The 23,489-nt window shown below is 37.7% G+C and overlaps 1 protein-coding gene across 3 annotated transcripts in view; it reads right to left on the reverse strand.

The window, feature by feature from the left end:
- PTPN4 (protein tyrosine phosphatase non-receptor type 4) overlaps positions 1-23,489 on the reverse strand; it is an 88,944-nt gene that overhangs the window by 59,804 nt on the left and 5,651 nt on the right. Inside the window, exons 1-3 of one of the 3 annotated variants that reach the window (XR_004842747.1) lie at positions 16,529-16,663; positions 12,099-12,253; positions 5,490-5,597 (exon numbers count right to left, since the gene is read on the reverse strand). Coding sequence is in view for 2 of the 3 variants with exons in the window: in XM_009644681.2 (XP_009642976.1) it covers positions 5,490-5,597; positions 12,099-12,236 (246 nt within the window). In the remaining variant the exon portion in view is untranslated. Of the gene's footprint in view, positions 1-5,489; positions 5,598-12,098; positions 12,254-16,528; positions 16,664-23,489 lie in introns of those variants that run through there. The other 2 variants (XM_009644681.2, XM_035900231.1) reach the window with 2 other exon arrangements.

The raw sequence follows: 23,489 nt of genomic DNA on the forward strand, positions 1-23,489 counted from the left end.
TAACTGTTGGTTTTCCATTACTTTTTATTTGGTCTTTTACCAAAATGTCTTACTGGCATACAAAGTCTTCTTACTGATTCTGGAAAGACACCAACATTATCATCAACAGTAGCTACTGTTCTTCTTTCCCTGAGATTAACCTCTTGTCCCTTGGAGGAAGGGGCAGGCAACCAAAGAAGAGTACAGGGATCTTGTCAGGTCATGCAGAGAGGAAATTAGAAAGGCTAAAGCCCAGCTGAAATTTAACCTGGCCACTGTTGTAAGGGTTAATAAGAAAAGTTTTTATAAATACATTAACAGCAAAAAGAGAGCCAGGGAGAACCTCCATCCTCAGGTGGATACAAAGGGGAACATTGCCACTAAGGATGAGGAAAAGGCTGACATACTTAACGCCTTCTTTGCCTCGGTCTTTAATGGCCTAACAAGTTATCCTCAGGGTACTCGGCCCCCCAAGCTGGAAGATGGGGATGGTAAGTGGAATAAACCCCACATAATCCAGGAGGAAGCAGTTTTTGACCTGCTATGCCACCTGGACGTCCACAAGTCTACGGGGCCAGATGGGATCCACCCAAGAGTGCTGAAGGAGCTGGCAGAGGAGCTGGCCAAGCCACTCTCCATCATTTATCAGCAGTCCTGGATAACAGGGGAGGTCCCAGATGACTGGGAGGTTGGCAAATGTGACGCCTATCTTCAAGAAGGGCCGGAAGGAGGATCCGGGGAACTACAGACCTGTCAGCCTGACCTCAGTACTGGGGAAGATTATGGACCAGTTCATCTTGAGCATGCTCACCAGGCATATGGAGGACAATCAGGGGATCAGGCCCAGCCAGCATGGGTTCATGAAAGGCAGGTCTTGCCTGATCAACCTGATTTCCTTCTATGACCAGGTGACCCACGGGGTGGATGAGGGAAAGGCTGTGGATGTTGTTTACCTGGACTTCAGCAAAGCCTTTGACACAATTTCCCACAGCATTCTCCTAGAGAAGCTGGCAGTTCATGGCCTAGACAGGTGTACTCTTCACTGGGTAAAAAGCTGGATGGATGGCCGAGCCCAGAGAGTTGTGGTGAATGGAGCTAAATCCAGTTGGCGGCTGGTCACAAGGGGTGTCCCCTAGGGCTCAGTTCTAGGGCCGGTCTTGTTTAATACCTTTACCAACAACCCGGACGAGGGCATTGAGTGTGCCCTCAGTAAGTTTGCAGATGACACCAAACCAGGTGGGAGCGTTGATCTGCTCGAGGGGAGGAGGGCTCTGCAGAGGGACCTGGACAGGCTGGATCGATGGGCCGAGGCCAACTGAGGGAACTGGGGTTGTTTAGCCTGGAGAAGAAGAGGCTGAGGGGAGACCTTATCGCCCTCTACAACTGCCTGAAAGGAGGCTGTAGTGAGGTGGGGGTCAGCCTCTTCTCCCTGGTAATGGGCAATAGGACATGGGGAAATGGTCTGAAGTTGTGCCAGGGCAGGTTTAGGTTGGACATTAGGAAAAATGTCTTCACTGAAAGGGTTGTCAGGCACTGGAATGGGCTGCCCAGGGAAGTGGTCAAGTCCCCATCCCTGGAGGTATTTAAAAGACAGGTAGATGAGGTGCTTAGGGACATGGTTTAGTGGTGGGATGGCAGGGTTAGGGTAACGGTTGGACTTGATGATCTTAAACGTCTTTTCCAACCTAAACGATTCTATGATTTCATATCTGCCTCTTACAGTACTAATTCGACTATGACTTGGTTCTATGACAGTCACGTGAGCCTGAGAGAGGTTAGAACTCAGTTATGGTGTGTTTAACAATCTTCAGCTACTCTTTAAACTGATTATCTAAAGTGAACTAACTGTGGCAGTGAAAAGCTATAAAGAGGCTAATTTACCCAACTCAGAAGTTAATTCATTTAAACTAGTTCTAGTACTTTTGACTATGCATTTTGCAGGTCTGACACATCCAGGGAAGGATCCCACTGGCTCACAGATTCTCTTAAAATTGTCAGCCTGAGTGTCATCTCTGGTAAATGGCTAATTGGAATCTTGGAAACCAGAGGCTCAGCACTCAGCCTACTGGATTAAGAACTACAGAACAATTTTACCAAACAGTGCCCAATCTTCATCATCTCTATGGGAGAATGGTGCTGTGGAGAAGTACAGACAGAACTTTATAAAAATCATTGCTGCAAATTTTGGAGAGGAATATGGTTCTCTGGAAAGCCCTAGTTGTTAAACAACAAGTTGTTTAAACCACTCCCCACCAGCAACCCAGCAGACTCTGCACATACCAACATAGTTCAGTTAACTCTTAAGTCTATCTTTTTCATAAATACTGTTCAATTCCTCACCCTGCCTTGCAATGCAAGCCTGCAAGCCTCAGGAAATGGTTACATGGCCACATTCCTATGAAGTGACAGAGACCTAACCCTGTATGGCATGTAACTGTGTCACATTTATCACAGGGCTTTTTATTTTGTTCATGTGAGGGAGGAGGAAGCAAACACAAAGAGCTACCTGAGCTATCTGACACACACTATGGATCTGAAGTTAGTTCTGAATCACTTTATTCATCGGGAATAACAAATAACGATGACTACATCCAAAAGCTGTATCCTTGTAGTAGATGACTTAAGAGGAACTAGAGAGAGTGTTTGATACAGCTTAGAGTGTGATTATTTCTAAGAAAAGGATCAATTAACTTTTAAGACCAAATGTAAAGGCTTAAGGAAGTACTTTCCAGCCAGGGATACACATTAATTTTATATAAGAATCTTTCAAAACATGGTAAAAGATTCTTGAGTACCTTTAAGCAAGGGGCTATGATCCAATATATCTGATAAATGCACAGATCTGACTGATAATCACTCTTTTTTTTTTGTGGGAAGTACTGTTTGAGGTTACAGTTAATCCAGAAGACCTGCAATTGAAATGCCTAGCAGAAAAGCTTGCATTTACATTGCCTTCTGGTTGTATGGTATGTACTAGCATAGCTCAAATCACAGAAGTGTAACTTTTTTTTCAACCATATTTAACAGGCAATATTCATGTTTTCAAGCGATACCATTGGATCCAAATTCAAAATGTGATTTTCTCTCAGAAACTGCAGAGCGTTAAACCACTTAATATTGTAAAGAAGCTGAAGTTGACAGGATTTAGGCAAAAGTAACAGAATTTTATGAATCAAGGTGCTGCTAGCAAGACATGTTATACTATTTACATCTCAGTAAGTCTGAGAGGCAGACAGATTTAGGGATCCATGAAGTTTGTATTCCAGTCCCTTGGAGAGTCATTTCTGTACCCTCTTCTCCCCCAGTGATGATCCCTGCCTCACTGCCTCCTGCCAAGGGTACTCCAGCACCCACACTGACAGTATTTACTGCACCCTCACTCCCACTACACACCAATACCCCCTTCTCAGCATTGCTCCTGGCATCCAGTCCCAAGACCCTAGCCAAACACACCACACCAGCTGTACACAGCATCAATGTTTTCTTGCATTGACTTTTACTGTGACATTAATATTATACAAAAACATAAAGCTTGTGCAGTTTATGAAATCCACGTTTAGGCACAAATAGAGAGGTTTCACAGTCAATTAGCAGAATCCCCTTTTCCCCATGACCTTTATCTCTTGCCATATTGACTATATCTTAGTAATATTCCGCTGTGTTATTTCACAAGTAACTAGAATTATTTGTCAATCCAATCTAGTTTCTTTGTCCAAATTGACAGAGTGTAAAAGAAAACTGGTATCAAAAACTGAAACTGGTCAAATCCATAAATTCTCCAAGCTTACATGACTAATACTGGTAACATTTCTATTTAGCTCTGACACACTGTTTTCATGGCAACTAGATGTGCTGAAAAGCCAAAATATTTAGAAGTCAAAGAATACTAAACTTTTAAAGCATGTGCTTATATCAAATAGGTGTGAAGTCATTCTTCTTTTGGACTAACTCTTAACCAGATCCTTCTATTACAATGTTGTGTTCAGCTGCATCCAGATAGATTAAAAAAAGAGAGCTTAGAGGTCTAAGCTCTGGAAAGCCAGACAAACGAGAAAACACTACAAATTTCTATATGTTCAGCAAAATATTGAGTGATATTCAACTAAATACTTCTCAAACAAAGCTGAAAAATAATTCAGCCTTTTCTACAGCATGCCTATGTCTTTTCAGCCTGGAAACAAAGTTTAGAATAAAAAGATTAAATGAGGCCAGCTTGCCAATGTCTTAACAGAACTCTCCACAAACTTACAAAAGAAAACTTTGTTAAATATCTACAACTATGCTATACAGCTTTATTCATATTAATAATCTTAATGTTACCAGAATTTAGAAAAAGTATATAATTAAGACTAATTTGCTCTAGAGAAGAAAGAAATGTGGAAGTAGTTCGTTATTCAGGCAGAAGAAAAATTATGGCTGTACTGTGACTTCTTTCTTCCTCTTCTACATTCAAAGACATTGAAAGTAAGTAAAAAGAAAAAACCCAACCTTTTAGTAAGGTAAAAAAAGTATTCCTTCTATTTAGAACAGTCACTCTTTATGGTAAAACAACAGTAGACCAAACCTGCACTTCTCAAAGAACACTGCACTATATTCTGAAATTCACCTTAGTTACTGAATGATTAACACTTTACAGTGTCATTTATCTCTACAGATCACATTCTGCACATTTTGTGATTATTACAGAAATTACTTTTGACACACAAGTTGGAGATATATTTAGACCTCATCACTGTGACATGCATATAATGGGAATTAGGTAAAGAACTGTATTATAAGGAGTAATACTTAGTTAAATTGCACTTTAAAACAAGTATTGAACATTTGATACCTATAAAAGAAAGTTTTCAACGAGTATTCTTCAAGAAATCATGATCTCAGCAGTACAGCTATAACTATTACAGCCACTGAACATTACAGCTGGATCTATCAGTTTCTACTGGTGAATTATAAAGTGATTTACAAAGTTTCAGCCCTATGGAATTTCCTTTCAATTAAAGTTCATGAACTATTATAAACACTCATTTTCAAAGGAGTCCCTTTGTTCTTCTGTTAAGGTGATGAGCCGACAGGTCTATATGAAGCACTATTAAAAGACCTATCAGGTATCTGGGCTAGAAACAAAAACACTGTAAAGGACAATCTAAAAACCTCCCATTTTTTGTTATGTCCTAATGGGGAAAAAAAAAAATAAAAGAGAATTACTGTTTCTTATCCCAACTGACAATGATCAAGCCATCTGGTAAATAGATAGAATAGAACAAGCAATATCCTTTTAAGGTATTATTTCATAAGCACAGATCTCAACATTTTACTTCAAGCTTGCGACTATTAACATTTAGTTTTATCGTAACTACAAGGTGATACTGACCCACTCAAATCACACAGTTCAATAAAATTGCACAATATTGCAATGGCTCCTATTTACTTCTCTTTACAATGACACAGAGCACAGTGATGAACGTGATTATGATTTATAAAATTGTGTTTATAAAACAGAGACAACTTACAGGGTTATCAGTAGATTCATCAGCCAACTGTAAACCAAAGTAATCTCTCTCTGTCAAATCGAGATGCTTGAAGACTACATCCAATAGAACTTGTCCCTGATCATGTTTCTGCAGAGAACAAATACACATATTGTTTAATGAACAAATATATAATCAGACACACAGATTTCAGGCAGGCAGAGCACATACACATTCTTTCAGATATGCCCTAGAAGCCCAAATTTTAAATATCACAAAGTGTACCCCAGGAGCACTATTTTTAAACGAGCTTCATCTCTCTTTTTGAAACATACGTAAGGAATTATTTTTCCTCTTTGTCATTTTCTCACAGTAAAAATTTCTCACTTCAGCTAGCTACATGATTATTCCTGAAAGCCATTCATCAGCCAAATGTGATATTTAAAAGGAGTACTGAAAAAAAGAAAAAGAAAAGAAAAAAGGCTAGGATTTGACAAAGAACTTCGTAGCCTTGTTTGGGTCACTGAATTTAAAAGTACAGCTCTGTACAATTTATTCTTACTTATTTTATCCAAAAACCTATTCTTGATTCTAAATGGACCAGCATGTTGAAAATGTTTCCAAAGTTAAATGGCACAGACACCTGAAGCAGCCAAATATCTAACTGAGAAGTGATGTTTAAATCCATTATCTCAACAGGTACTACTTTACTCTAAATGAACTAATTAAAATGAACTGAATAACAGAAACATGGCTTTTCAGAGACAAGTGAACAAACTTGATTTCTACTACAGTGACAAATCTTACCCACAAAATGATATTAAAGGAATCTGTAATTGTTGGTACCTAGCAATTTCTTGCCTAACCTGAAAATACTGCCAACACAGTAATTGAAACGCCGAGTGTGCCATTATGACAGGACTCAATAAATATATCTGAAGGGAGTTTCCCAAAGAAGTTAAAGTCTCATAGCTGCCTGAAGTACAAAAGATGAGGAAAAACTCTGTAAGAACAGCTGTCAAACAAACAAAAAGTTGAAAGAGATGATTGATACAGTTTCCACCCAGATTTTCGACCTCTCTGGCACCAAGCAAGCTTCTTACAGTCTTCTAGGTGCCAAGTATTATCGATGCTACAGTGGATTTGATACGTCTTGCCTTTTTTACTGTAGGCAATAAGATATTTTTAAAGTTTTGAAACAAAAAACCTGCTGTTCTGCTCTCTTCTCATAGAGATTATGCAACAGTTTACTTTTACAGCTGTTAAAACAGGAGTATAAGTGCAAAAGAAGATTGCAAGAATTTCATTAATATCCATACACAACAAAACTCTACAAATCACATTCAAAGATTCATTAATATCTATGAGCATCCTATCAAAACTCATTTTTTGATCAGCTGAAATTACACTGAAGTTGAGTAAACTGTCAAAACCATTTATTGAGAGCTAGAAACTCCAAGAAGCTTGATAATTTATTTCATAACATTAAAAAAAAAAAAAAGAAAATAGTTATCAACGAATTATGCTTGAAATGATCCCAGTAGGACAATCATAACCATAGCTCTGTGTATTTAAGTTGAAATTACATAAGGCATATATTTCAGGTCCCATATAAATTAGGCTGAGTTAAAGTGATCTCAGAATTGCTATATTTTTTATATATATAAAATTTTATTTATATATATTATACATTTATAATGTATATTATATATTGCTATGTATAGTTGCTAAAAACAAGCAAAGAAAAAAAACAGATGTTAACATAATTAACACAAAACAGTATAAATGCATAAGGCAATTTTTATATGCAATCCAAAAATAGTCCCTTTATTTTTACTAAATTAGGAGTTTCTGATGTATTTTGAAATAAACCCATAATCAGTATAATATTTTCAGCAAATAAAGCTAATTTTAAAATTACATAGCAACACTAATTGCTTCTTGGCATTTTTCCCCATGTAGATTTAAATCAGAACTCAGACTAAGAACTTAAGACAGTAACTATCAGAAAAGGGGAGACATTTGGAACCCAAGCGTAGGCTTACATTTAGGATAGCTGACATGTTACTTCTTCAAATAACATGCAGATATCAATTCTGTAGCTTTTTTCCAGTCTAAACCTGAGAATTTATACTGTTTCTTACAAATATGAATAGATGTTTCCTAACAAAAAACCATAGAACTTGCTGATCAGTTTGAATTCAGTAATACAGAACATCATTTCACGATGGCAAGGAAGGTATTTCTCCAGCAACAGAGCAGCTAATTTGATAAGAGAAGACTGGTATCAACATGAACCATTTGTTTTGATCACAATGTTTTACTCTCAGTGCAAACTAAAGATAAGCATCTAGTAAAACCAGACCTCGGTTTAACCCATCTCTGGTATTTATATAATGATGTTGCAGCTTGCCAGAGCAGGTGAAGGTCACAATTGTGTTTGTTGTGAAAGGTCCAAAATATTTGTAATACTATCGTAACCACTGAATAGCAGCTATAAATTATAAAAAGTACAAGTTTCTACTTTTGCTTTTTTTAATAAAAAGTAAAACCAATAAATGTGGGTTAGAAAGAAACTTGCTTTATACTTTCAGACAAAGTTAAAAATTAATATTTTCTCTTAAAACAGGGAATAATGGAAAAATATATGAAAAATGGGAACTATCTAACATAAAACTGCAGTAGTTAGATAAAAAACATATCAATATTTTTTCTGAATTGGAATATTAGAATGTTATGCATACTTCTTATTAGTTATTGTTGGAGGCAAAATATCTAACAAATTTTGGCCTTTCAGAACAAATTTAACATCAACACTAGACATCAATATATTAATTGCACTTTACAAAGTATCTATCATCTAGTGACTAACATCTAGTACCACTAAATAGATACACAATTTCTAATTGCAAAATGATTGTTAGCTGTTTACAAACGCCCATGTTTGAAAATTCAGGAAAACATCCACAATTATATAGGTCTAATGCCTGCTTACCAACTATCACCACCATCTGCTCCATTTATACTACTGACATTCTGGTTTTGTTGCTGGCCTACAGAACTGGCTGCAGCTACGGCAAGCACCAGGAGGTATTGCTGCCATGACAGTCCACGCAGATCTGGAATTCTGATGAGAGAGGAATGGGATGACAGGTCCCGGGGCTTCACCGGAGAGGAGTCAGACAGCTCTGCTGCTCACAAGTCTGTGAGAGGCTACGCTTGCTGCTCCTTTGCTATTGACAGCGCTGGAACCTCTCCTCTCGCAGCCCACCACAATACTTGTGTGGCAACCTGAGCAAGCTCATCCCCAAACAGCCAGAGCTGCACTACCATCTCCTTTCATTCTACATCTTACATGAGCTTTGCAAAAAGTTATCTTGTTTTTAAAAAAGTTACCAAGCAGGCTATTTATTTTTTTTTGGTCAATGAAAAAGGGAAGCAACTGAGTAATGCTGAAGATTCAATTATTGAAAATTTTCACTTCTATAATCACAGGGGGGTTGCTGTCAGGGTTTTTTGTTTTGTTTGGGGTTATTTTACATATTTTTAGATTTTACTTCTGTTAGAATATAAATTCATTAACTCTGAGGATAATTCTGAGATAATAAAGGCTTCAAATTGCAACATTTGTCCATGACCGGCTAATCCACTAGTCTTGTTCACAGAACTCATCCCATCTACCTTGACTTAGTTTTCCCTCAAGTTTAGTGTGATCTCCATATCTATGTATCAGCTTTCAGGGAATACAATTAAGTCAGCCTGCACAGAAAAGATACAATTTGAGGTATTTAAACAATTAATTAAAACCAATTAAAGCAATTTGATCGTGAAGAAGCAGGTTTATGGTAATGCAAATCATCCTGATCACATTATTAACTCAAGTCGGCCTCACTTCTTCCAGCTACGCTTTCTATTAAGTATGCTTTTCAGCGTGGAAGTAGGAGTTCTTTATTTGGTAAGCAGAGCATTTCATGGAGAGGATTGCTACTCTTCAAACATATGCACAGGTTAGTTCCAACTGATTCTTCTGCCTCCAACCAAAATAACCTTTGTCTGGCTACAATCTACAGGGATTATTTGATTTTATTTGTTACACTTTACACAAGGTAAGGCTTTGTAGCAGATCAATGGAAAAGGCTGGTTGAAATGTGAACTTAGAACACGTCACATAAATTATCAAGAGACATTGTCTGTGATCAGTACTTTTCTGTTGCAGAAAAACTGCATTTGAGTACATTTTATTAATACAGCACTGCATACTCCAGATGATTAAGCTTTACAATCATTATCATACAGAATACCTATAGCAATCACCAGGAGAAAAAAAAACCTTGCTAATTTATTTGATGTTATCTTTGTTCTTCCTATTTTGAAAACAATTCCATAAATATTTATTGCCAAGTATTGTGTCAACCACAATAAAGTAAAACACAGCTATAAACCCTGAAAAGCTGTATACCTTGTAGGTTAGCATATATTTGCTATGATTGAATATTTATTACTCCCTATTTTGAAAAAATAGATTGAGGTTAAGACCAGGGATCAAAATGTTGAGCATCAAGGGACTTTTTTATTCCCTAAACTCAGTTTTAGTAGACAAACTTGCAGGCTGATCTATATAAGCAGTAAAGCGTGATCCATGCAACTAAAATATTTAGTACGCTAGGGAGGTGGCAGGAACATATTGCATAATTATTTCTTGGGAGAGACAGAATAGACATTTGAGTATTTATAACCGGTGATTCTACTCTAGACAGGCACTAGCATTCTCTAACAACGTACAGCTTTTGAACACCTAGATCAAAAAGAAGCATAACCTCCCATACCTATTGTACAACAATTATTCCTTATTTTAGCCAACTCTTATAAACAAACAATAAACTGCAAGACAGATATTTTAATGGAAAACTCCTGCACCTGAAAGCAGAGAACACAACGTTTACAATTTCTCATGCACTTTGAATGCTTTGTCTCCAATTACATTCTGCACATGCTACTTTTTGGCAGGCAGGATAGACCTGTAAGCAAGGATAAGAAAAATATGAGATACAGAAGAGCAGTGGAATATTGTAGAGAAAAAGGGGAAAGGTATGTAGGAGAAATTATCCCAGAAAGTAGATGAGGCTTGATGTTGATAAATTAAAGTCTTTGGCCATCCCTCCCCCAGCTCCATCATCCAAAATTCGCACCCTTAACTACTCAGAAGTCCTGAAAAGTTAAAAAGTTCCTGAATTAAGTTCAAAACCACTTTAAGATAACATCCCAAAACCTTGTATCTTGAATGAAAAATCTTAAAACAAATAACCACCCAGTCTACCTCTCAATCTTAAGCCACTTGACACTGGATCCTTGCAAGTTTTTGCTAGATAACAGAGATTTCACTCCTCTGATGGGCAGCTGCAGGCTGCACAGGCTTTAACCACCTGATTACAGAATACAGGAATGCAATCACTCACAAATCTTCCCTAAAACATTAAAATGTATCAATATCTTCACTAAACACTGGTTATCAGAATCAAATATAATTACTGAGCATTACAAATTTTTCAAATAAATCAAATTAAACTTGTTCACATAGATTTGAGAACTGCTTCAGTTTCTCCCTCATTTCCCAGCTGAAGTCCCACAGCCTTTTTTGATATCAAGCTACTCCTTCACTCCATTCACTGAAGTTCAATTTTCTCTTGAAAAACTTCAATAATCATGCCACCTGTAACTGTTACCATCACATTATTCAACTTTTTCCCACGTAAGTCATCAAGTCTATAGTTTATAAAGTAGAAGCTCCATTGTCCTGCCCCAGGACACCCCACAGCTTCTTTCCTGTTGAGTTCTGGTTCTTCTTACACAAAGGTCACTTTAAATGCTTATCTTGCAAAGTCCTTGCCTGTGGGTTTTTTTCCTCAAGATGTTGAAAGAAATGTTTGCACTTGTGTGAACATATGCACTGAATCATGAACATTTTAATTTTAACTCCTTATCAAGGATTACAGATTAGAAAATCTAATTAATAACCTATCTTAAATTCCAGGCTTATATGTAAAATTTACTGACTTTTCCCAGTAACAGTCGTCAGTATTCAGCAAACAGCTTCCTACTTTCTTTCCTGCCATCCTCATTACTGCATTAGAAGGTGGTGAGTTTAAGCAAGAGAAATTACAGAACATAATCTGAGAAAAGCAAAAAGCAAAGAGATGCTTTAAGATGATAGCTGTAACCAAATATAACCATACACATGATTGAACACAGTTAGCTACACAATCAAGAGAAGAGTCACCATTACACCTTATTCATGTTCAAAATGCAAAAACCAGACCGGAGTAAAACAAAAGCTTGCTGGTCCCTCAACTCAGTGGCAAAGCTGCCCTCCATTTCCACTACACAACTTTAGCCCATGAAGAAAATTACTAGAAATAAACTATACTTTGTATATTCAATTTTGAAATGAAGATCTGTTAGTACAATAGAGGATGCCAAAATGACTAAGTTCACAGTGACTTAGTACGTACATGTAAAGGCATGCCTGCCTGAACATAACTTCCTCTTCTTTTCCGTGCTTAACACTATTTTGAAAGTCAAACTCTGGCCATACAAGTCCAGCAACGGAAAGCAAGCTCGATGATATTGATTTGCAATAGGCAAGTTACTTACATTAACTCTGAAAGCTTGTACAGTGTTATCCAGGAGAAGAATGTTGCAGACCACCTCCGTATGCTGCCTGTCTCGTGCCAGCTCAGATGCTCGTACATTGTAGGTTCTGCCAGCAGGCAATCGGAAACGTGCGGTCATTACTGTACACACACGGTCTTTAGGCAAAACAAAAATAAAATTAAAAAAGATCAAAAAGTACAAATGCAAGAATGTCATTCTTCAAAGAAAGGTCAACACACAGCAAGTCCACTGTCAAAAAACTCCATCACAGACAAAAGAAAAATGAGTACTAAATTCATAGTATCCAATAACTAAACAATGTCTTACAAATTACAACACAACCTTATTCTAAAATACTTGGTCCTTTACTTTCTGTACATTGTCCACTCCCCTCCCTATTTTAAGGTTATTTTGGAGTTTTGTTTGTTTGCTTGTTTTTTTAAGATTCAAGACATCATTTTCACTTCAAAAACCATTGTAATGGCTGGGTGTCATGGCCACTAGTAATTAATTTCAGTGCAAAACAGCAAAAAAAAAAATGCTTACACCAAAAAGCTTTATAGAGCAAAAGCATGCAGAAAAGATACACAAAGATTTTGATGCATTATGCTGCAAAGATTCTGCATTCACTGTGTAATTAGACATGAGACTACACATTGATAACAAAACCAGCAGCATTGTTTTTTTTTTTTTAAATTACAACATGGATAGATAAAGATTTGTCAAACTACTGAATCTTCTGTCTAGGTCAATTTGATTGGATTTACATATATAGTTTGGAAGCACAAACAATTCTTCTTCTCCAAACAAGGAACTGTGCCCAACAGAAGTCTACACCCTGTGCTAAGTGCCGATAAATAAAATACAAGAGTTGAAATGTGACTTTCACTTTTTCAAACTAAGATCGTAATGATTATCCCGCAACCCCAGTCCAGCAAAGTACTTATGGCACACCTGATGCAACTAGCCCTATCCAACAATACTAGTTACTTTCTTAAGTACTTCGCAAGATCAGGGCCTGTGATTCACTTAATTACACACTCAGCAAACTATTTCTACATCCTTTGACAAGGGCGTAAGCAAACAGAAAGTTTCATAACTTAAGTAGAGAGCAAGAGTATATACTGAGATAGAAAATTAAATTGTCTTAACAAGTAGGAAAACAGATATTCTCAAAACTGAATGTAAAATGATTGATTTTTCCTTACTGTGTGAAAAATCATGAAGATATCAAAAATGTGTACACATTTGCTTCCTGTTTTGAGAGGGGTGGGTGTTTATCATGAAAAAAAGAAGAGAGAGATACAATTTAACAGAGGACAGCAAACATCCCAACAGTGATTAGAGTGCTTGCCTGGATCATAACAGGTATCTGTGCTCCAATATACACAAATGAACAGGGGTAACAAGTAAAAGATCAATCCACTCCTAAATAGTTGATAGCTTAGATACTTAGGCCCTCATGGGAAAGTGGAAGGCCAAGATCCAAGCTGCCCGTATCAGGAAGGGCTGGGAATTTGCAGTTTAACCTTCTTCCCACCGCCTGCAGCCAACCTCTTGAGTGACTGCCCTAAAAATCCCTGAGGTATTTCGCTTTTCTAGAGTACATCTTCAGCTCTTTTGGCATGACCACACATCTCAGACATAAAAAAATAATTTTGATGATAATCCATCCTTGCAAAATATTTCAGTTTTCACTTAACCAGCATTTTCAGATTAAAAAGTACTTGTTTCCTTACCAGACAGCTTTTTTTTTTTTCTTTTTTTTGCCACTCAGTCACTCTGGCTTCAGAACTGTAATGCTGTATTCATGCAGAATTACAGCAAGGTGGGTTTTTTTTGCATGACAAACTGAGAAAAGATAAAGATACCAGATAAACCCACCAGCTGCAAGCTAAACTCAGGACAGTCTCTTAATGATAAAATAATGAAAAATTGTGTTGCAAACATTAAAACTCCAAAGTAAAGCCTAACATGGAAGTATATGTCTGAGAATTCCTCATGAAGAGGCTGTTTCCACTAGGCCTTCTACAAGTCTCAAAAATAAACCTGTAACAGAGAGGAACAGGTAACTGAACCTCCATACCAGTGATGTAAGCCAACAACATAACATTTCACAAACAATATTTTATGTCACATAGACACAATCTAAAAGTCAATCACCTCACTAGCCACAATGGCGTAAAGATCAGCATCTTTATCAGTGCAGCTACACAAATAGTAACTATAGGCAAGACTTTAGAGAGGTATTTGCCTGTGAGCTGAATCAAAGAAGGTTTCAGAAAAGCATGCAAGTTGGTTAAAAACACTTTATCCACACCACAGAAACAACGCTTTGACAGGCATATTTACAAGGATTTGCATAAGTGACAAATCAACCAAGACACAGTGAGGGTTATCTCAGAGTCCTTTCCCACGAATAAAAACGCCAGTGCACAAAGTAGGACTGTTCTGCTTTCAAATAAGTATTGCAGTCCTCACAAAACCATTCGGTAGCGACCTAGGAGGATCTAACTCAACAATTCACAATTTTGCAGCAGAAAGAAAGATTTGTTAAAGGCCAGAAACCATCATGCTTTAAGAGAACAAAAAGGCAAATCTCATTTTTCCCTCCTGTTCTCTTCCCTGTTTTTGTCTTATTTGCTGATCAAGACCGACAATGTCTTCTTTTGCTACTTTAAACTAGTCAGAAAACTTCTGTGTTTCATCCAAACAGAGCAACACATTCATAATAGTGAGCAAGGAGAAAATCTGACCTCAATTATCCTCAAAATCCTTCAATACCAAGCAATCATTCACCATGTGCTTTGACAGGCCCAACCTGCAGACCCAGCAAGGTTCTTGCTGTAACATAGTTGATCTCCACTCCAACCAAACAAAACCACTGAATAGTTGCAGACTGTGATTCGGGTCTTTCTCAATGTACATAAATGAAACTGTCAAATTTAAGAAATAGGGCACTGTATTACAAATTCGCTAAGGAAATGGGACCAGCTGTGTTGTGTCAGAAAAACAGCTCATCTAGCTTTCAGACCTGAAGGGCAATGCCTTCTCACTCTCCTTCAGGATGGAAGAAACAAATAGGACACACACATAAAGATATTTCTCACATACTGTTCCACAGTCTGGAGTTTAGCATCTTCCTGGTTTGAAGCTCATATTTACGCCATGCTGGACATCAGTCATTCATGAACACTTTCTTCATGGACTTAGAAAACCACGTTTCAAACTTTCCGGTTAGGCAATGAATATTCCCCGTCCCACATACAATGTGTAGTAGCCCTAACAGCCATCTTGTATTAGACAAGTTTCTTCCATGAAACAAAGAGGCTTTTGCACTACAGAATGCAGTTTTACAACTAAGTGTACTAACTGAAATCTTAAATACTTCTACAGAATGGAAATATAACAGCCATGAAAGTAAAGAAGAAGTGACAAAAGACAGACTATTTTCTGCAAATCACAGCCAAGAGTTATTCTTTCTCCATATGTCAGCAAAGAAACTATGGAAGGATGTAGGAATTATGTTAAAATGCCTTCACTGCCACACACTCTTGCAAAAAATACTCCTTTTAAGATCTGCCAGGGCATTACATGTAACTGCTTTGTGGCCAATCATGTGTACACAACCCATATTTACACCGCTATCAGCATACATACATACAGAAAGGACACAGTTGTTAAGCACAGACAGGCCCTGCAATTACTGGCTTTACTGTGACACACTTGTTTTACAATAATTGGCCCCAAACTGTATCCATATCATCTTTACTACTCCTTTCTTCCAGAAATACATGCACCAAGAACACAGACAGTAATATTTCTCCTAATCAAGTATTGCCATGCTCACTATGCATTTTGAAAACATACTAGCAAAACAGTGAGATGGCTAGCTACTGCTTATGAGGTTATAAATCATAGCTATCTGATTTCCCAGCAAATACTGATATGTGAATTGACCAAACTGATAAAAATTCAGCTACGCTGATTGTAAACTTCTGAAACAAAAACATCTTATAGCTAAAGTCAGTATGGAACAAATAAAGGACTGACTTCAAGCTCCAAAGTAAAACCTGCAGCTCTAAAAGAAATAGGACTAAAGACAAAAGATGAGATTCAACCAAAAAAAAAGTTTGAGAACAACTGGTTTAAGCAGCACGTTGACTTAAGCTAGGTACTACTGTGTGCATATCCGTGCCATGGACAGCACCATGGCCACTTACGATAAAAATCTTTCTATATATGCAAGTACATTATTTAAATTGGATTTAAATCATATGAATCTTTGCATATGAAGAAGGTTTCTGCTTATAATTTTTCAGCATTTTCTGCCAAGCATGTAATATTTAGACACTTGAATTAATAATCCAAAGCTCATGCTGCCACAGCAACCGGAAAAGGACAGAAATTGTGCATGAAACTCCTCTTACCTCTCAGGTCTGTGGAGGGAGCAAGTTGTACATTTCCTGCCTGAGCTCAGGTTTCAAGCGATGAAGCAATTCTAGGGAGTGTTCTCTATCGAAGGGCAGAACATTCCTGCGATACTGGCTTGGTTAGGGCATTAAAGAGCACACAGAAGCTTCTCAAGTGAATTTTCGGCATCCTCTATTCTTTTATGTAAAAGTATACAGTAAAACAATAATTTGCTTGGGCTTAGAATAAACTAACCTATTTTAAACAGCTTAATAAATAAGCAGTTCGTTAAGAAGATAATTAACTGAAATTTAATTTATCCAAGAGTGCAACTGATTCACTGACTTGAAGTAAAGAGTTCTTTAAAAGGAGAGTTTGCATTGTGCACTGTACACAAAGACAACCACCTTAGCACAGTACAGTATGCACATGTGCATGAAAGGACATGAGAAATTTCATTTTACATGGCTAACCTAAAGCAGCTAAACATTGCCAGATTTCCATTTGTTTAGAAACTGGTATTTTAGCAACCCAGAAGGCATGCATTTCCACTGTAGCCCACCTGCTGATTTGGGTCCAACATAGTACATGAATTTGCTACAAGAGGTGGAAAAGTAGGCCCAACTCATAGAAAACCCACATTCATACAACATGCTATAGCTTGAATATATTAAATAGATTACAGACCCCATGGCTACTAAAATTATTAGACGTTCCAATTAGGAGGAAAAAAAAAAATAATATTAGAAGTAGAAAGAAAATTTTGAAGGCTTAAACAGAGTAATACAACCTACCGTATTTCAAACAAACACTGAGTTATATCTAGAACCCATCTTCATATATATTTACAGAAAACATGTTAGTGAAACTATATTAAATGTTTTAACTAAAACCAGTTTGAAAATGCTAAACATTAGTTGATTGTGCACTATTTTGAGGAAAGTCCACACTAGTCCAACAAATAAAAGTTCAGATTTTTTAGCTTTCAAAAATTTTGCTTTGAAAGCTTTCAGCAATTCTGATGTAGCACACAGCTTCAGGACATTTCTTATGAATAAAATCAAGAGTAGAAATGCATTTTCATTTAAGTGAATCGACCCATGCACTACAGTCCTGAACTAGTGCCAACAACTCATACTTCATTCATTTCTTCCTGCCTTCTGCTGACCAAACAATGGTAAGTAACCATCATTATTGAAAGTTGATAAGCAAACTTTGGGTCATTTCACTTTGTCGTCACCAGGTGCGAAGGTTCACGCTAGACTTCTAGCCAGGCAACACCATCATTAATGGTTCTAGGCTCTATCAAAATCTTCTGTTTCTTTTTAAGTTTATTAGCTACTTGTAATATATAAATTATTCAAATTCATTTTGCTTAAGGAAAATCATATACTCCTGTTAAGCTATCATATGGCCATTTATTAAACTCTTCCTAAAACTTCCACTGGAAAACAGGGATATTGTATTTTTCCTGCTCAGGAAGTATTTTTCCTGCTGAGGAACTGGGAGTGACAGTGACCACACAATGTAACTACAAGCACGATTCCTTCAGTGCTACTACAGTCCCAAAGGGTTGTCAAGACAGCACTGGATACAAGGACACATTGGCATTGGAAGTTTGGAATGTAGTTTCCAAAACCTCAGCAACTTCTTTTCACTGGTGGGTAACCAAATTGTCCTCTTGTTAGCCCAGGTATTTGCATGGGGCTGGTAGCTCTGGGGCTCCAAGCTCACCCCCGTCCTCGGTCCAGGCTTCCCACACCCTTCTTTACAGCCTGGCCCTGAGCAGCCTCCACACTTCATATGCAAAACTGGTGCATCAAACTTATCTAATCTCTAGCTGCTTTTATATATTCCCTCAAGACTTTTGTTATCTGCAGGCACTCTGAGCTGCTTGATTAAATCCCTCACAGATGCAAGAAGTATAGAACAGCAAAAGAAATTCCTTCTGCAAGTATTTCACTCTTGAGAGCAGTCAAGAGCAACGCATGGACATGCCCCCAAAATGTCCCACCTGCATTTCAATGAATGTGCTACTCTTAAATCCTCGATCCTTAACCACATAAAAACCCAAATCTAACACAAGAAGCATTAATTCTTATAGTACATCTGACAGCTTCTGAAAATTTTGGGCCTGAAGTTCAACGGCTGAGAGAAAAGAAGTTAAATTCTGCCTCTCTCCTCCACCAGCAGCTTCTCCTATACACAAGCCAGTAAGAGAATTAGTATTCTATCCACTTACTCAGATAAGTTTCTAAAATTGCTAATTCATTTCGTTTTATGAACACAAGGATTTCATGGGGTTGGCTGTGGATTTCAGTACACCTAAATTAATAATAACTCTCAGTTTAAAAATTACTTGAGGACTTCTTTTAAAAAGTCCTTTTTCTTTATCAAAGACCTCCTTCAGTAATACTTTTTATCTACTACTTATCTACTACTTTGGATAGGGTTTTCAAATTTGAACAACTGCTGTGTGATACCAACCAAGATGTTATAATCACATAATTACTAATAGAGACAAAAGGTTAAAAGCTAAACACCTTGCTCTGTCACTCCCCACAACTTCATTCTTTCCAACATAAAAACATTAATTATTGAGTGTTTGGTCACTCTACACAAGATAGTGGCCAATCTGAGAAAGCTGGAAGATTTATACCAGAACACAGCAAATAAGTTTGGTAGTACTGTAGCAATCTACTATTTCATCTGAAGAATAAACTATTTTGACAATTCCCTCTCTTGCTCCTCCCTTCCCCCAAGAACAAGAGCACAGCAAGCAGAAAAGCCTATTATAAATTACACTTCTAATTAAATGTCAATACTCATTATGCTTGAACTGTATGCACAATGCTCAAAAAAAAAGCCTCTCAAATTCAGCTACTCCCTTTCTCTACTTTGGGTCTGAAGTAGGACAGTGAAGTAAGTTTAGTATCTGCTTTTCTTTGCTCCTATACGTAACATTTCAGGAAACACAAAGACAGCAAGATAAAATTCATTTGTTTGAGATTATAATACTTGCTGGCACAGTTTAGAAGTAATACTAATTAAAAATAGTAGTGCTTGGAAACCATGCCATCAACTCTGCCAATTATTTTGAACCTAAAACCTTTCTGTCCTCCCTTTCTATGCCCAGTCATTTGTCACATGAAGAAAGTAACTCTTCCATCTTCACTATCCAGGACTCTAGGGTAGATACAGCCCGAGAAGATATTAAACTTTTTTTTTTTGAGAGGAAAAAAAGACAAAAAAAAGGAAACAAACAGATTAATAAATATAGGTTCCAAACAACTCAATATGGTTAATTTTAAACCCATTTTTAAGTACAAACTTATTCTTAGTGAATACCCATCCACACCACATTACAACTGGCAACCTGATAAATGAACTGGATTTCCATAGCACAACCTTTCATAGTAAATCTGATCTCTTTTTTCAGTTTTTGACCAGCCTTCTAGATGAGGAACTGAGATTCAGAGAGGCTGAATAAATACACCCAATACACTGGAAGTCTGCAGCTAAGGAAGATCTAGAATTAAAATAGTCAGATGACTTTTTTTTTTTTTTTTTAACGCTATCCTACTTCAGCAGGTTTAACCCATTTCCCTTTCCACTGCAACAGTCTTCTTACAGGTCAGAGTGTGAATGGATGCAAAGGCAACAGAAAACCTCCTGCCAGCTAGCTCCTGCCAGCTCAAGGCTGAGTACTCACTGACCTGACAATAACGGTACTTCAGAAGAGATGGGACTTTTGCATCACTTCCAAATAATGTAAGAAAAACAGCCCAAGTCCACGTGCCGTTAGGAAAAGGCTTCATATTGAGTACCTATGATCAAATACAAACCCATCTGTCCTACAGGTGACACACTGAAGCCACAATCAGACTTGAAACATCATAGGAATCTGTGCAGCCATACTGTTTCTGACCCACAGACCTTTTATTTGCAGGTGATACTCAAGAGTAAAGGAAGTTTTATGAAACAACAGTCACACACACTTGGACAAGATGAGTGAAGTTTACGTGAGGTTTCAGAGATTATTTTAAGCATAAGTCTAGAAAGTTCCTGTATGATAGCAATATACCCATACGTACCTTAACGAACCAGAAAAAACCTGCTATCCCTCTATTAAACAAACCATAATTGATTTTCAGGAGTCTCCTGGATCATAGTGCAACCACTTTAAAGAATGGCTTAAGAACAGCATACCATGGTGTAAAGACACAGAGAACAGGCAGCTGAAGCTAGAAGTGTCTTTAGGTAGAGATATTGGTATAGTTTTAAGGCCTATAATTTGAAAACAGAAGTTGTGAGTTTACAGCAGGCAGGAAGAGACAAGCAAGGTCCGAGTAGTAATTTGAAAACAGAAGTTGTGAATTTACAGGGGGCCAGCAGCAGGCAGGAAGAGACAAGCAAGGTCCGAGTAAGTACTAGATTACTAACATGTTACCGGATGGGCCCCGAGTGGACATTAGAGCGACCAGAGAGGCCAGAACACCAAAACAACCAAATCTTACGACTGAGAAAAGCCAATTTCAGACCAGTGCCCACCCCACTTCCCCATACCATGTTCCCACTGTAGGTAGGTTGATGGCAACCACCAGCTATAGCAGTGGCCAACTTGCGAGCCAGTGAAGACCCACGGAGAGGAGAGCCCCTGGGTGCATGGCTGTGGCAGCCAGTGTGACTGACAGCAAAGAAACACGTGCACCAAGTTGGCAGCAGCCCACGCTCTGGGAATAAGCACTTTAGGATGGAAAATGGTAAAGCTAGCAAGGACAAAAACTGAATCTAACTTTTTTAAACACAAAGAATAATAATTAAAAAATGCAGACCAAACCCTGTGGAAGGGCAGATAGCTGAAGCATTCAGAAAAGGATAAAGCTCCCAGGAAAAAGAACTAGGAAGAGGGATGCTGTTTAAACTTCACAAAATGGTGGATTGAAATATACTTCTACATTTAAAACAGTATAAGAAATCAAGCAAATACATAAATGCATTGATAAGACATAAAACCACCTTGTTTCCTAGTACACAGCTGTCAGCTCATGATATTTGCAGGCATTTATCATGTCTAAAGATTAGTAGGAAAAAATAGGCAAGTTGTCTAAATGAGTTCCACCTCCAATATTTTAAACTTGACTATAACCATAACCTGCCCTTGTTTGAAAATAGCCTTAAAAATGGCAATGCCTGACCCTCACGCAGATGATAACTATGTCTAACTCTTCCCTTTCCTGGAGCTGGACCTCATATTCTTGGTTTCATGACTCAATGCTATAATAAGATGTAATAAATTGAGACTATAATGGAGTATTACTAAAATATCTTCTTGATAGAAACTTCTCAAAATAAATTTGCAGTAATTTTTAAAATGTGTTCCTAAACTAGGTTAGACAGATTTAAATAGATTTCATTAAAAGGAAATACTGGCTCCCATACAACCCTAAGATTAGGAAGCCTAAATATTTACTCACCAGAAGAAAAAAGGGTTGAAATCAGTGCAAGTTCAGACAAACTAAAATCAGAATCACCAGTTGATAATAACGTCAGTATTTTATATCTTGCTTAAGAAAGGAAAAAAACCAAAAAACAAGCAATAAATCCCCAAATCCCCAAACTTTTTCCTACAGCTTTCCTCCAAAGTATCAAGGGGTAAAGTAAATTTGACTCCTCTTTGCTATATGACTCAAAAAAAGATTTCTTTACCTATTAAAAAAGGAGTTTACAGTCCTCTACAGGAAACCAAAAGCTCTTTACTAATGAAAAGGAGCTTGGTAATCTTCGAGCCTTTAATAACAATGTACAACTGCCTATAGCTTTAATAACCTATACAGTCCTTTCAAGACAATAATTATTGACAGCCTGACTACACGCGCTGAATCAAGGAAATGCAGCAAGTGAGAATTAGGTTTTGATTTCAAGCTCTTCCATCTACAAATAGGAGGGGGTTCTAACACAATTTAAAAAGCCAAAAAGAGAAAGAAATTACATGTAAATAACAATTGCTGGTCTTCAACAGTTGTATACAACAAAGCAGATAAAACAGGTGTAAAACATTAAATGCTGGGAAGTTACACGCTCTAACGGTGTGACTGTAAATGATCAGAAGTCCCACATCCTATACACCCTACAATCAACCACAATCATCTGAAGACAGTATCAACAGAAAACATTCCAATGGAGAAAACCTGTGGGCGAGCTATTAACCACTCCAGCACCCATAGATCCACACTGCTGCACGCAGCAGGATCTTCCAGTCCGGAGCAGCTAGTTGAATTGGCAGCTTTAGTTCCAGCCATGGCATCTGTGTTGTGAAGCCTTTGAAGCTGAAGGCAGTCGGAATTGAAAACAAACTGGCAAAATTTGGAAAAAGCTTTTATTCTACTCATAGCCAACTTCAAGTTGAATTTTGGCTGGCACTAGAACTGAAGTATTGAAGGGAGGAAAGTTGTCTGTGTATATTCTGTTCAGAGTTGCTAAACCTAAGCCAAATTATCTTCAATAGACTTAAACACAGCAGATGCTAATTCTAAGGCTGAATATAACTAATTGGACACTTTCCACCAAAATTAGTTTTTAATCAGAAATGCCATTTCCACAAAATAGAAATTTTCACATGGAAAATTTCAGTTTTGCCAAAAAACACCGATTTTCCGCTGGAAACATTAAAATAATGCCTGTCTGGCTACTTGCCTGGAAAATGCTTGTCAACTCCGCTTCCTTCTCCAACAGAAAACAAGCCAAGGGAAGTCTTCTAGCAGCGCTGCCCAGAGAAGTGACCTCACTCCATCCGTGCCCCTGGCTCTCGGCCATGCTGCCTCACACTCCTTTCCCAAGCACCCGGATACTCAGCCTTTCCCCAGCTTTTTGGCCCTAGGGTACGAGCGCAGAGCAGGTCACCTCTTCAGTTGGGGTGCGCATTACACAGAGACCCCCCCCAAAGCACTTCTGGGCACTAGCACAAAAAGCTATCTG

This window comes from Egretta garzetta, unplaced genomic scaffold (assembly GCF_000687185.1).
Source record: "Egretta garzetta isolate BGI_Z169 unplaced genomic scaffold, ASM68718v1 scaffold48, whole genome shotgun sequence".
NCBI lineage: Eukaryota > Metazoa > Chordata > Aves > Pelecaniformes > Ardeidae > Egretta > Egretta garzetta.